This window comes from Peromyscus californicus, unplaced genomic scaffold, assembly GCF_007827085.1.
Source record: "Peromyscus californicus insignis strain IS unplaced genomic scaffold, ASM782708v3 Scaffold_8__1_contigs__length_139910024, whole genome shotgun sequence".
Lineage (NCBI taxonomy): Eukaryota > Metazoa > Chordata > Mammalia > Rodentia > Cricetidae > Peromyscus > Peromyscus californicus.
In genome coordinates, this window is record NW_026294606.1 from 130,135,225 (window position 1) to 130,150,673 (window position 15,449).

Below are 15,449 nucleotides of genomic sequence, written 5' to 3' on the forward strand. Positions count from 1 at the left end.
TGCAAAATAATGAGAATGGGACTTAGAAGTAATATGGTTATATTGCATAGCTTTACAATTCGCAGTAATCTTTTGTATTATGCTTGCCTGCATTTGAGCATTCTAAAACCCTGCAGTTACAGGGGAGTCTGCAGCCATCTCCAAGAGAAAAGCAACACAGAGTCACCATATTCAAAAGTATTTTATTTTCATCCTTATGTTGATCAGAGGATGATGCAACCACTCCATGCTCAATGACCTCTCGGGTCAATTGAATCAGAATCTTGTGACAAAGATACAGAACTGTGCACGCAGGCTGGCGTCAGCTGCTAGGAGAAACTCTGAGAGATGGGAGCGATTACACCTCTCTGGAACCTGATGTATATGACCCTCAAACTTAAAGCAAGTCTAAAGATTTCACATCTGCAGTCTGTGTTATACAGTCTCCCAACTGGCGAGGTAACGGGCTTTGTTGACTGGGCAGGAGATGCTGGCTTTGCCTCTGAGGAAGCAGTAAGTACATTCCAGTCTCACAAAGAGAATCTGCAATCACTATGCCTGGCCTTGATTTCAAACAAGATCTCTTTATTTTACCTCGCAGCAACAGTAGTTCACCGAAGCCTGGTCTAAATCGGCTGTTCCAAGGAATGTAATTTTGTTTAAGGTTTTCTGTGATGGCCCTTTTGATAGCCTGCATGACCACTGTATGGAATTACCCCAGTGCTTGCATCTGCATATGTTGTTTTCCCCTCAAGTTCTGCAACTGTTCCAAAAATTCACAACTCAATTACTTGGAAATAGAGTTTTATCAGGGGGAATCATAACATCAGTGAAGAGTTGAGGGGCCAAAGATACCAACCTTGAATTAAGATATGTGTACTGCTCTCAAGTAGGTCATACTATACAACCAGTGACCAGAGTTAAATAATTAGGACAAATAAATACATTTAAATGAGCTTTCAGTATTTTTTGAAGTCATCTTGTGCCCAAGAAATAGAAACACATTGGAAGGAGGAGAAAGCAGCATAGAAACTGTGGGAACAAATGGCCTTGGTCATTCGAACACTTTTTATCTGACTAAAGTACAGACAGTAAGGAAATATAGAAAAATCAGTAACTGTCACTAACAATGCACAATATAGAAAAAAATGTGTTTCACATTTATATGAATGCATACATAGATGTGTATGCATGTGGCTTATATGTAACATCTGTAATAAGTATGCAAGTGTGCTTATGTTATACATTAATATATGCTCTCACAGTTGCACACACGTGACATATGGGTATATTTTAGCACAGATTTATACACCATATATGCTTCTATACTCATTTGTTTATGTATGCATGCATGTAAGACTCTAAATGACCCTTCCTAATGTTTCTATACCTCTGGGTTCAGATGGAGGAGCACACCACACCTGAGTAAAGAGAGGTTCAGCAAGCTCATCCCAGGAAGGTGCCATATCCTCAAGGTTCTCAGACATTCTTTTTTTTAAATCAATTTTTATTTTTTCTTCTTTTATTAAAAATGGATTCTTTTCTAATATGATATATCCTGATTAACAGTTCCCGCTCTACTCCTCCCAGTACCTCCCCACCTCTTCTCCCATGCAGATTCACTCCCTTTCTGTCTCTCATTAGAAAAGTAAGGCTTCTAAGAAATAACAACCAAACAGAACAAAATAAAATATAAGATAAAGCAAAAATCATCACATTGAAGTTGGACAAGGCAAGCCAACAGAAGGAAAAGTGTCCCAAGAGAAGATATGAGAACCAGAGACCCACCAGTTCACACACTGAAGAGTCTTACAAAAACAGTAAACTGAAGGCTATGGTATGTACTCAGAGGACTTAGCACAGCCCCGCGTCAGCTCTGTGCTTGCTGTTTCAATCTCTGGAAGTCCGTACCAACCTTTCTCAGTTGATTTAGAAGACCTTGTTCTCCTGGTGTCCTTCTCCTCCTCTGGCTCTTTCTGCCTTCTCTTCCACAAGCCAATCAAGTTACCTTCTTGGAATCCATGATCTGCTATGATAGTTGGTAGAAAAGCCCTAGCAAATGCTACATTTTTATCTCTAGGCTGTGTTAGCAACCTTTCTAGCTGCAGTAACATGGTACCTGACAACCCAATGTGAGGAGGGCGGGATTTGCTTTGGCTTTACGGTTTGAGGGACATGGTCCATGGTGGTTGGAAGGTGCAGAAGAACAAGCTGATGGCCCCTGGAGATACTGGCTCTATGAACAGAAAACACAGAGATGAGTCTGAGTGCTGAGATCACTTGCTCTTTCCTTTCCATTCAGTTGAGAACCTCAGCCTATGGGTTAGTTCCACTCTCATGCAGTCGCATTTTTGCTCTTCAGTTAAGTCTTTGAACATGCCCTCACATACTTGCCCAGAGATGTAGCTCCTACATATTCCTACAAAGAGCCAATTTGATGATGAAGTATCACAAGTCCACACCTTGTTGACTTGACACCCAACACATCACTTTTATTTATTATAACAATTTTTTCATTTAACGTTTGTTCATACAATATATTTTGATCATGTTTTTCCCATCCCCAACTCCTCTAAGATCCCCCTATCCACCCTCTATATGTTCATGTCTAATGCCTCCCTATCCACCTAACTATATGTTCATGTCTAATGTCACTTTTAAATTGTAAGATTCTACCTCTGGCCCTCAGAATGAATATCTCATAATGCAAAATACATTGATTTCAGCTTCAAAACTGCCTTTAGATGTAGTGGGTAGCCATTCCAGCTTTGATCTGGAAGGTCCAACCCCCATTGAGGCTTCGGTAACTGTCACGCCTACAAGGCAGGGCCAAGGGAGGACCCCGAAGACCCGAGATCCGGATGCGCTGGCTCTCTTTGTTCCTGGACCCTGGATGCTGGAGGTAGACCGAGCAGAGTTCTCTAGAGAACACTGCTGGACTGCGCTACACCTTTCCCAGACCCTGTAGCCTATCCCTTCTCTTGTAAGTTACCCCACAAAATAAACCTCCCTTTTAACTACATGGAGTGGCCTTAAAAATTTCACCAATACATAGTATTGATAATTTCAATGCTGTTGAAAAGTCCAAAATCTCTTCTGAAATGCAAACCTAACCACATATTTCCAATATGCAATGTCACAGAGTTAAATATTCTTGTTTCAAAAGGGAGCATGGGTGCACAGCAAGTCCAACACCAAACCTTGACATCCCATGGCACCTGGAGATTGTGGTAACATCCTCTGGGGTCCAACAAGCTTGGACAGCCCTGCTTCTCTAGCCCCAGGTCCCGCAGCCCAGAGGGACATCTCTCTTCCACACCAGCAGCTTTTCTCAGTAGATTCTCCACAGCCTCGACGTGATGAATGTCCTCAGGCTTTGCACTGGCTTCTAGCACTTTTTAGAACCCCCAAACCCTGTCAGTCTTACATTTTGAATGCATTGATGCAATGATGCCATCAGCCTGAGATGTCACCTGCCCCTCTTCACCTTACCTGTGGTGGCCACAGTGCACTTTGATGGTTAACATTAGCAAAGTACTTTCCTGTGTTTGTAAGTGCCTCCAGATGTGTTCCCAATTTACTGTCTCTGTGCTTTCTGGTACATTAGCATTGTCACAAGTTGGGGTCTCCTGAGTCTGGGGTCTTTCCTTCATGGCATCTTTCCTATTGCCCCAATGGAGGACAGGGTTATTTCTCTTTGGTGACATTAATGTCTGCCACAGTTACATATGCTTCGTCTACATTTGCCTTGTCTGTTTCTTTAAATTTCCTACTCCTTTCTCCATCACACTGGATCCATCACACTGTGTAGAGGGTTTTGTTCTTGCCGGCTGTTTTCTCCTGTTTTTCTTACTCTTTATCTCCGTGGACACTAAGAACAGTAAGTAGTAACCCTGCCACAGTTTGGACATTAAGCTGTCTGGAAATTCCATCTTAATGAGTTAGTTGATTTGTTTCGGATTTTGCCTTACTCAGATTGTCAGGAGCAAACCAGAACGCAGCTAGGCTCTTTGTCGCCATGTACCATGAGCAGCTTTCACGCTCGTTCCCAACAAAGCCCTAGTTCTCTTCTGAAACCACACCGCCTGGGCCTTCACTGCTTGTGTTCCGGTTAGCATTGCAGTCTTCAATGCCCGGTAAGAAGGGCCAGCTAAGCTACAAACTGCAGAGCTTCCCCAGACTGCTGAGCCTAACTTCCACACTCTTCCCACAAGCCCATTCCCACACCCCATGAGTCCAGTCAGATTTAACACAGCAACGACCTTACTCATCAGGGCCAATTTCCTGGGTTGTTCTTCCTGTTGCTCCGGCAAAACACCCGCCAAAAGCGACAGAAGGATAAAAATGTTTGGTTTGGCCCATGTTTTGAAGGGCTGCAGTCCGCCATGGTGGGGAAGGATTGGCGGTGAGAACCGCAGAGACATAAATGTTGAAGCTCAGTCTGCTTCCTGTTCTTTCCCTTTGTTCAATCTGAGCTCCCATGAGATGCTGACACCCAGATTCGTGGTAAGTCTTCCATCCTCAATAAAATCTGTCTGGAAATGCTTTCACAAAATCATAACAATTGTGTATCACATAGACGATTCTAAACCGAGTGAAGCTGACCGTGAAAACGAACCCTGGGCTGTGGGGGAGGACAGGAGTCCAGATTCACGTATTTCTTAAGAAGGGCGGCACTGAAGCAATGCTTGCGCCGTTGTCTGTAGGGACAGCAGCTTCCTCACTCAGTGCTCAGGATTCTTGCTCCCCCCACCCACTGTGTTCTAAACTTCTTGACTCCCATTTCACTTGGAGCTCTTCAGCCCTGAAGACTGGCTCTACTGAACAGCACCGACTCTAAGGTGTCCTCTGAGCAGGCTCTTTATACACAGGCATAAAAATCCTTGAAATGGGATTGCTATTGTCTAAAAATACTTGCCGTCTATAAAAGCATTTACCTCAGAGCCAGTAGAAAATTGCTCTCTGAAGACTGCTGGGCTGAAACTGATCTGGAGGCATGAGAGCAGGTGTTTGTAGGGGTTGTGTAGGGCCAGACAGTTTACAGTGAGAGCCAGGGTCCCAGTCCTGTGTTTCTCTCCAGCGCACACAATGACTGTCTTTTCCATGTCATAAATTTCTTAAGCACTGTGAGAGCCACATGCCCAGCTACCATAACCATCATTCTAAAGTGCATACTAACGCTCTTCAGCATCTTTCTATTATTGAGCTTTTGGATCAACACATAGAAAGGGTTAAATTTTGAGTAGTTTAAGGCTGTGTTCTAAAGGCAGAAAGATGGACACCTATTGCCACCCGCAGCAAGAGACTTGAGATGCGCTCTGGTGTCATCTGCAGCCCCCATGTAATGGTGCTGCCTGCTCTGTAGATGCAAGTAATAACCCTACTTTAGTAGCAAGTGACACCAAGCCAGACTGTTCCTGCGTGGTAATAAACTACCAGAGCCTGCAGCCCGAGGCCCCACACCTGCCAGGGAAGCTGCCTTTCTTTGCTGAGGCCCTTGGCTCACCCGACAGCTCAAGGTCAAACTGGTGCAGTGTGTACTCTGAGGCCGGCCATATGTGCTGGCTCTGGTCCTCTACTGAAGGTCACCTGGGGTCAGAAGCACAAGTTTCAGCCATAAGACAAAGTCAAAATTGCCTCATGTCTAGGGCTGAAGGGCTATTTATGGGTCTAGCAGTGCAAAGCTAATTATGCCAAGTAAAACCTATTGTGCTTAACCTAATCTCTACAAAGCACCAATGTCAAATTGACCCCTAGATACCACGGCATAATGCTGCATCTGAAATTTTGATAATTTCTTTTGTAGTTTATCTTTAAACTTTCCTTCATCTCATTTTCAAATGTTATTGGTCATTGGACCAAAAATGTCATTTAAAAACACGTGTGTACATACAAACATCTATATGCTTTGTCTTTACTTTTCTTCTAAATTCAGTTCAGTATGAAACAATGAAAGATGTTAATAATCAATAAATTAATGAGCAAGAAGTTAATAAACAATATTAATAAATGGTTTAGTGGAAGGGGTTTGTGCTATTTAGTATGTCAGTGCTTATTGTTTCCAAATAAAAATAATGCAACTAAAGTTATTTCATTTAAATGAAAACATCAATCATTCACAGAAGTGAAAATCTCAATGGATCTAGATATCTATCCTGCATGCCTTTGCCCACCACCAATATCTTTACTTCTTTCTTACTGATCTCCTTAGCCCTCTAGCTGTAATTGGCTGCTTATTAATCATGCCACAGACACAGTACAAATGATGGTTATTTGGTGAACATTTTTGAGTGTCATTATTCTGTCTCCTAGATGAATTATGAGAAAAATTATATTTTATGATAAATATTAGAATAACATTCATTACTGAAATGAGACAGAAAAATGCACTGCTTGTTTTATGTTTGAGTGTAATCTAACTTGTTTCAGTTTTTCTTACTATAACTATAATCTTGGATTTTAATTATTTTCAGAAGAATTTACTGCACTTATTGATTCCTTGAGTTAGGGCTTAACGCCTTTCCACAGGGAGGTGATTTGGGAATGGGTTGTATGTACTGTGCAGATGGGCGGGCTAAAACTGATTTCTGATGTTAGATGTGAACAGCTCTATTACTAAATGAAAGAGTAGGGATTCAATTTGAGGTTTCCTCATTTATCTACGCTACAATACTTTTCACTGACACCGTTCCTGCAACTGCAGATCATGTGGTGACACTTTCAGTTTTGAAGGAGCTTGCTTTCCACGTGACTTGACTCCACCCATCTACATTCCCACCAACATCTGGAAGTTTCTCCTTTTCTCTGATTTCTGAGGAGTACAAGCTGGATATCCAAAAAGATGAGCAAAATCGACAAATCAAATCAGAAGTGAAAAAGGAAAACATTACAATTAACCCAACAGGGACATTAGAGATTATTATAAACAACTGTATACCAAATGTTCATCATCCTACAAGGAATGGGAGAATACGTTTTTACTGGATACGTGTTTACCTTCCTAAGTTTGAATCAGAGGGAAATACAAAACCTGAACAAGCCAATAACTCACAATAGTTTTATCAGTAAAACTATGCTATCAAACCAAAGGCCAAGACAAGATGGTTTCATGGCCAAATTTTATCAAATATTTATAGTAAAAACAATATTCCTAGATATGCCAAAAAAACTTGAGGAGTAATTCTTCCAAAATTCTGATGCCAAAACCTTATGAGGAAACTCCAACAAGAGGAAACTACAGGCCAATAACCTTGATGAATGTAGATACAAATTCTTCAACAAAATAAGTACGAATAACCATGTCAACAGAATGAAGGTCAAAGACCAAAGACTATATGATCAAGCAGATAGGTAGCTGAAAGATAATTTATAAATACTTTATAAAAACTCTAACACAATTCAATTAGGTATAAAAACTTTGCAAAAGAAACAACTTCTAAAATTTTTAGAATGGCAACATCTGATGCTTTTTATTTTTCTTTGTTTATTTTTAAGATTGCAAATTAATTACAGCATTTCTCCATATTTTTCACTCCCTTCACATGCTCCTCTCTATTCTCCTTCAAATTCATGGTCTCTTTTTTCACTAATTGTTATTGCATGTGCATATGTATTTGCATATATATACATATATATATCCCTAAATATAACCTGTTGAGACATCATACAATGTTATCTGTCTGTATGTTTTCTTTCAAGATCTGAAAAACACTGATGTCACTGTCAGCACTTTATTCAATACAGTACCAATTGTCTTCACTGCAGAAATGAGAAGGACCATCCAAACTGGAAAGGAGGACATTTGAAACTTCTTGTTTCTAGATGCTATGTCTGGCATGCAGAAATTCTAAAGATTCCACCAAAAAAATAGTTGAGCGAATAAATCAATTCAGCAGAGTTTTAGAAAACAAAGTCAACAAACAAAGATTAGTAGTGTTTTTATGTGTAAAATTTAATCATCTGAAAAACAATAAAGAATCCTATTTATAATAACTATAAAAGAAGCCAGAAATGAATTTAATCAAATAACTAAAAGATATCTAGTTGCAAGCCATAAAACATTGATGAAAGAAATTGTGAAGGACAGAAAAAGATGTGGAAATACACCTCATATTTACAAATTAGAAGAATCAGTGTTATTAATACATCCACACTACCCAAGGCAATTTGTGGATTCAGTGTCATCATATAGAAATACCAATGGCAGTCCTCCTATTTCTAGGAAAAAAGACATAAAGGTTATAGGGATTTCCACAAAACCCCAAATAGGTAAAGCCATCTTGATCAAAAATAACAAAGCAAAAGTTATTTCCTGTCTTAGTTGCTTTGCTCTTGCTATGATAAAACATGATCCAAAGCAACTTTGGAAGAAAGATTCATTTTAATTTACATGGTAGAGCCCTTCATCAAAGGAAGCCAGGGCAAGAACTCAAAATGGGAACCTGAGGTACGAACTTAAACAGAGACCACAAAGGTTTGCTGTTGACCAGCTTGCTCTCTGTTGCTTGCTGGGCCTGCTTTCTTATTCAACTCTGGACCATGTGTCCAGTGATAGCATTGGCCATAGTGGGCAGGACCTTTCCACATCTATCATTAATCAGAAAATACCTCACAGAGTTGCCCACAGGCCAATCTGATGGAGGCAATCACTCTGGGTCATAATATTGTATAAAGCTGTGATAACCAAAACAGCATGGTATTGACATAAAGACATCCCACATAGGCCAAGGGACCTGGAGATGGGCAGTAGAACTAACCCCTCTAACCTATGGTCAACTGATATTTGACAAAAAAATACTAAAACAAACATTGGAGAAAGGACCACTGTTTCAAAATGGTGCTGAAAATGCTGGATATCCATGTGTGAAAGAATAAAATGGGACTTCTACCTCTCTACAGTTATAAAAATCAACTTATACAAGATGAAAGAAGAGTGTGTGAGACCTGGATTTAAGAAATTACTTGAAGGAACATAGGGAAGTTTTCAGGGCATCAGAGAGAACAAGGAGTTTTAGACAAGTCTTCAAAAGCAAAAGAAACACAATTAAAAACAGACAAATAGAATTGCATCTAGCTAGAAAGCTTTTGTACAGTAAACAAAACAATTGCCAGCGAAGGATAAGAGAAAATATTTTTTATATTTGCAAAGTATATCTGACAAGGACTGGGAGGAAGAATATACAAGGAACTTACAGTACTCAGAAGATAAAATAACAAATATCCCAATTAAAAGTTGGCTGAAGTTCTAATTAGAAAGTAGCACATTCTACAGTCTGAGTTCCTGGAAGACTGAGGCATGAATAGAAAGCACCTGAGACCTATACAATCATGGGCAATAGATAGAGACTCCAGTCTCAAAGTAATAGCAATGATCTATTACTTTATATACCATATGATATATAAAGAAAGAGCACAGGTTCTCATACCTAAATGAATAAAACCTGGGTTAAAATTGCTATACTACTAAATATTTAAGATCTTAACATGTTGTTATGCATTAGTTACCAAACCCTAAATAAATTTTAAAATCTTTATAACATGTATGATATGTCAAAATCTTTTTTGCAAACATTGATTACTGAAGATATACAAGTTTACTTAGTATTAATTATTTTGCAATCAAGGTGTGTGTTTACAAAGTGTATGCGAACAAACACATCACCCATATCTTTTCTGAGATAGGCATTCATTATGTAGACCAGGTTGGTCTCAAATTTGTGATCCTCCTGCTTCTGACTCCAGAGTTCTGTGATTATTGATATATGCCACCATACCCCATTCCATACAATCTAATAATATTTTAGTAGTAAATATAGACACACATAAAATGAAAAGAACTATACGCCAGTTCATTTTGATGAAAATAAACCAGTAGTAAAAGATACATAAGAAAACAAAACTGAACATAATTTTCTTTGTTTTTCAAAATATTATCCTTCACATGGGATATTAGGAATGTACATTTCAGGTGTTGCTGCTCAGTTATCAGCATGGGCACAAGAAGGAAGGAAATTACATCTCTTCTCTGTTGGAATAAAAGCACACTCCACAGTATCCTTATCATACCATGTTAGTTATGTATCCCTCTGTTTTTTCTTCCAACATCCTTATAATTTGACATATTTCCTCTATGTCTGACGTCAGAAATTTATTCTTGGTTGTGGTATTTGTTTATTTAAACTATGATGACAGTTTTGTTTATTAAAACTATTTAAACACAACATAATTTTTTCATTTGTTCTAAGGCATCTGTCAGTTCCTTTAGCCTCTAGATGACCGATGAGGTGTGGATATTAATCTGCACAAGTTTAATCAAAGAAATGAGTAAAAATTGAAAGTTATACAAATATATGAATATAGTCTGATGAGTCCGTTTTTGCTGTTCATACACATGTAATTTCAGGAATAACTTCTTTGTATCATCTCTCTCTCTCTCTGCATATGTGTCACAGTAATAGTCAAAGCAAAAATGCCATCAGTTTGAGAGGAAAGGGTATCATTGAACTTCAAAGGAGGATGGAGGATGGCATGGGTTGGAGGGAGGAAAGGGGAGTGGGGGAAATGATGTAATTATTTTTAGACTAAAATATTTTAAGTATATAAATAAAATAAAAATTGCATTGCCACTTTTGAAGAAGACAATATCTTCCCAACTATCCATATGCCCTTGGGAGCTTATGCTCAATTTAGAGGGTCAGACTTCTTTTTACTGAAGAAATGTAATTAGACCAGATTCCCAAATATAATTTTGTAATGCCAGCTGTTAAACCCATCATATTATTGATATCAAGTAGCCACTAGGAACTGAGAATGACCAAGAACCAGAGAAATCAGTGTTTAAATTACTATTTGAACAAGCTGCATTTTTGGCACTTTGTAATTAACACTGAATCTTCAGTGCAGGTACCTAATTATGAAATTTGTTTCTACTGAAGCCTCACAATTACCTTGGCCTTTAAAACAGACTTTTAAACCAGCCAGTGCATGAGACATTTTCAAAATTACCGTTATTTGCTTATTTCCTTCATTTTTCATATAACTAACATAGGTTATGGCATGCTGCCTCCTCAGCTATCTCATTCGATAATTAGATGTTCCCTATTGGAAAGGCAGCTTACTACGGGAACAAGCTGTCTTTGAAATTTCCCCAACCTGTTTAGGAGCTATCAGCTACGCTGAACATCTGTCTGCTCTGCTGTGGGCTTCTGAGAAGAGATCATCTCTGTCAAGTAGGCTCTGGGTTCCTTTCTACCTTACCAATGAAGCATCTAACCCATTTTTAAATCTATGGTTTACCATTTTCCTTTCTTAGAAAAGAGTTCGAAAAGTGGGAGATGCTCTTTATTAACACTTTCATGAAAATAATTAAACATCATCTCCAAAGAGCAGGGGTGTGGACTACCACACAGTCAAAAGGCTGAAACTGCTTTTGTGTGATTTTCTACTGTCAACAGTTTTGTCAAAAATTCAACATTTAATACATTTAAACATTTCTTATTGAGTCTGGTGAAGTCTATTAACTACTTCAATGGAAACAGAATCAACTATGCACAATGGAGTCCCAGATGAGGCCTGTTCTGTATTAGAGGTCTTTTGAATGTGTTGGGGCTTAACCTTTTACAAAATTCAAACCAATTAGATTGACATAAAAAATCACTACAAATATTTGACAGGAAATTAGTGATATAAGTTATGTATTGTGTAACTACTTAAAATGCTTTAATTTGTATATGGTTTTATTGACTAAGCAAATGAATTGTAACAATAATAAAACCAACTTTAAATTTTTATGTAAACATATGCTGTTGAGGTCCTTCCCAGAAGGCTATTAATATGACAGATAAGCAGACAAATAAACAGACACTGAGTAGGGGCAGTCTTTACTTCAGAGACAATCATTATTATAAACAAATCACAAGCTTGTATTTTAGCAAATAAGCTATATCACTCGTTAAACAGCTATACCATTCTACAGTTTTAATGAAGCCCTGTGTCCATTGGGCTCAGTTCCACTTATTAAGAGAAATCAACAAACTAGAATGTAATCCTTTATGTTATGTGAGCTGATTAAATTGGCCTGGTCCAGAAATGTATGAATGGAAAATACCATGAAATAATTAGTTAAGTATAACCAGAAACCTAGGAGTCACCAGAAATCCAGTGTCAATATAGGCATAGTCAATATGATATTGCTTTCAACTCAAGCAGAAGGTAGAATGAATTCCATAGGAAAATTACCAGGATTCTTAAAGGAGTAACAGAGGAAAAGACCAGATGAAGATGTTGAAGAGAATGTGGGATGACATAAGTGCAGTTTTGAGCTCTCCAATGATACTACTGATTATCACCCAGAGCACATAGGGTATTAGCTGGTGATAGATAAGCAAGCTACAGTTACTTTATGAATAGCTCTAGCTGTCAAGGAGACAATGTGATTTTAGAGTGAAAGAGTTGTTTGTTCATCTATCACTCAATCTTACTAGCCTAAGTTGTTGCTCACCATACAATATATTTTATGATGGTGTTACAGAGATATGCTCTGCCAAAAAAAAAATTAGTTCTAACTCTGATTTGTAGGAGTTAGAGGGAAGAAAAAAACAAACAGGCAGATGATGAGAGTTTAAAACTTGCATGATGATATCCTTCTTCCTTCCTCCTCCTTTCTCCCTCCCTCTTTCTGTTTTTCTTTCTTTCTTTCTTTCTTTCTTTCTTTCTTTCTTTCTTTCTGTTTTTCTTTCTTTCTTTCTTTCTTTCTTTCTTTCTTTCTTTCTTTCTTTCTTTCTTTCTTTCTTTCTTTCTTTCTTTCTTGTTTGTTTCCTGTTAATTGCTTAGAGACAAATGGAACATAATGTTGGGTAACCAGAGTGCAGGGGGATCTGGAAGGATTTGGAAGAGGGGAAAACATAATCAAATATATTACATAAAACTTCTTTTCCTTCTGTTCATTTGTCTTGTTCAACATCAAAGTGATAAGTCTTGTTTTATCTTACTGTATTTTGCTATATTTAAAAATGAATGAATGAATATATAGCTACTAGGGTGAAGGTTAACAACTGAACTGTCACTTATACCTGCTGGGAGAAGGAAAATCAATTTTCTCCAACAGAGTGACACTGGGTATATCAACCCCTCCAAGACAAGCCTCATGTTCAGGAGTAGTTGACCAACATACATTGGACTTCAATTTTGTTTTGTTTTGAGAGAGAGAATGTCTGTGTGTGTGTGTGTGTGTGTGTGTGTGTGTGTGTGTGTGTGTGTGTGTGTGTGTGCTTTTATTTAATTAGAATTTTATTTTTAGATGCTGTTTGTTTTATGTTTTTATCTTTTTGGGCGTGGTTTTTTTTCTTGGTTGTTGGGTGCATAAGGAGGGGGAGAGGACCTGGAAGGACTTGGAAGGATCTGGAGGAGGGGAACAATATGATAAAAATATATTTAAATTTAAGAATTGTTTTAAATAACAAAAATTTAAAATAATAACCTTCTTTTCACTTAAAAATATGTTACCATGAGACTCTAGGTAATATATGACATTGTTTTCTTCCTTTCTGGAAACTCTAGCCCAATTTAAAGACTAAAATTGACCAAACAGTACCATTTAAGCTAAGTAAGAGTTTCTGTATGACAAATGTTGGTTCATCTCCTTAATTTGAGGAGTTCAGAGACCATGTAAGCTAGTAAAGGCCCATCAGCACTTTTCCAGGTGCTCTGATAGCTAAACCTGGTGCTTTCTCAAGACGATATTCATTTCTCAGCAACATGGGAACAGGTGTGTACCCAACACTCCAGCACCCCAATGATGTGGTATGTACCCACCACTCCAGCACCCCACGATGTGGTATGTACCCACCACTCGAGCACCCCATGATGTGGTATGTACCCACCACTCCAGCAATCCACGATGTGGTATGTACCCACCACTCCAGCAATCCACGATGTGGTATGTACCCACCACTCCAGCACCCCACGATGTGGTATGTACCCACCACTCCAGCACCCCATGATGTGGTATGTACACACCACCACAGGTTTCAAGAAGATGAGACTGTTGAAAGCGATGCTACACAGAAAAGCTGACAGCAAACGCCATTGTGGGCTGGTGCTCAGCTAAGCTTTTCAGAGTGTGGGTTTGATGAGCAACTCACAGTTGGAGCAGACAGGTTTTAACTGAATAATTTAGGAACCCCTCCCCCGTGTGTATTCTTGCCCAACAGTCTCAGCACTGCATAGGGAGCAATCTCAGGAAAGAGATGACCAATATAAACACGTTCATAAAATAGAAAACTTTTTAGTTCCCTCAGAATGAATTAGGCATGAATAAGAACAGTACTATTTTTATTTATTTTTCATTATCTTCATAAAAATTCACACAGGAAAATGCATTTCCAGTCTGCTGTCAAATTCAATTACCACTCCATTTGTACTTCTTTTATAAAGAAGAATGGATACCAATTTCAAAAACTTTGGGTTGATCTCTAACACAGCTACTCCTTATCACGGTTATTCAAAGTCTTCTCTAGATCTTGGAAATTGCAATACAGATATTATAATAATTACATCCATTCCCACACTGACTTTCAAAATTATTTTGTACTAATACAACCTGGCAGTTTTAGTTTGCAAACAGGTAAAACGAAAACTCAAAGTCAGCACATTCTTCATCAACCTGATGAGACTTTGTAGCAAATGATCCTTCCTTGAAGAAACAAAAATAGTTTGAACAGATCTGATCCGGAGCATCCTCTTAAGATTATCACAGCCCTTAAAAGCAAACTGCTGTGTGCCACGGTCCTTTAAGCCATGCTGGTGAATCAATAGTCTAACCATTTTATTTGCTGTCTTTTGCTCCAACAGTATTGAAGAACTGTCGGAAAGAAGGGCCCCCAGAGAGGGGTTTCTTTTTGTCTGCAGAGCAGAGGCTGTGCTATTGATCTATTTATTAAGAGGAGAAATGGGGACTGCAAACTTGGAGTGTAAGGCTCGTGTTTTCCTTTCTTTGCTCATTGAGAGGAATACAATAGAATAAAGAAAACTGTAAAATGCATCAGCAGATCCTCTTTCACCCATTGGACGTCACCTCCCCACTGCTGCTGTGACTATAACTATAGCTTGGTTCTGGCCAGAGGAGTGCTAATGACAATTTCCAGGGATTTTGTGAAGGAGACACTAAGTACAGAGGGCAATAATGAAGCTGAGGGGACGTGGATATTGCACTCTCACATTCCAATCCGGTTTCCTTTTAGCCTGGTTTCCCTTTGAGACATAGGTCATGAGTCGCCCACACTCAAGCAAGGAATGACATGGGACCTGCGGTATCCTGAACTGTCACCTGAAGCACTAACCACCGCCACTTCATCTTTATTTTCAAAACCCACCTTTTAGAAATATGTAGATAATTCCTATTTAGTAACTGACTCTTTCATGCCAAGGATGTCATGTGTGTTAATTAGTTTACTCAGCACAATTTACCCAGG

At 38.7% G+C, this 15,449-nt stretch overlaps 1 protein-coding gene across 1 annotated transcript in view; it reads right to left on the minus strand.

The window, feature by feature from the left end:
- Positions 1 to 1,767: 1,767 nt before the first annotated feature.
- Inpp4b (inositol polyphosphate-4-phosphatase type II B) overlaps positions 1,768 to 15,449 on the minus strand; it is a 789,997-nt gene continuing 776,315 nt past the window's right edge. Inside the window, exon 27 of the mRNA XM_052726853.1 lies at positions 1,768 to 2,215. Within this exon, the coding sequence (XP_052582813.1) occupies positions 2,056 to 2,215 (160 nt within the window). The 3' untranslated portion in view covers positions 1,768 to 2,055. The remainder of the gene's footprint in view (positions 2,216 to 15,449) is intronic.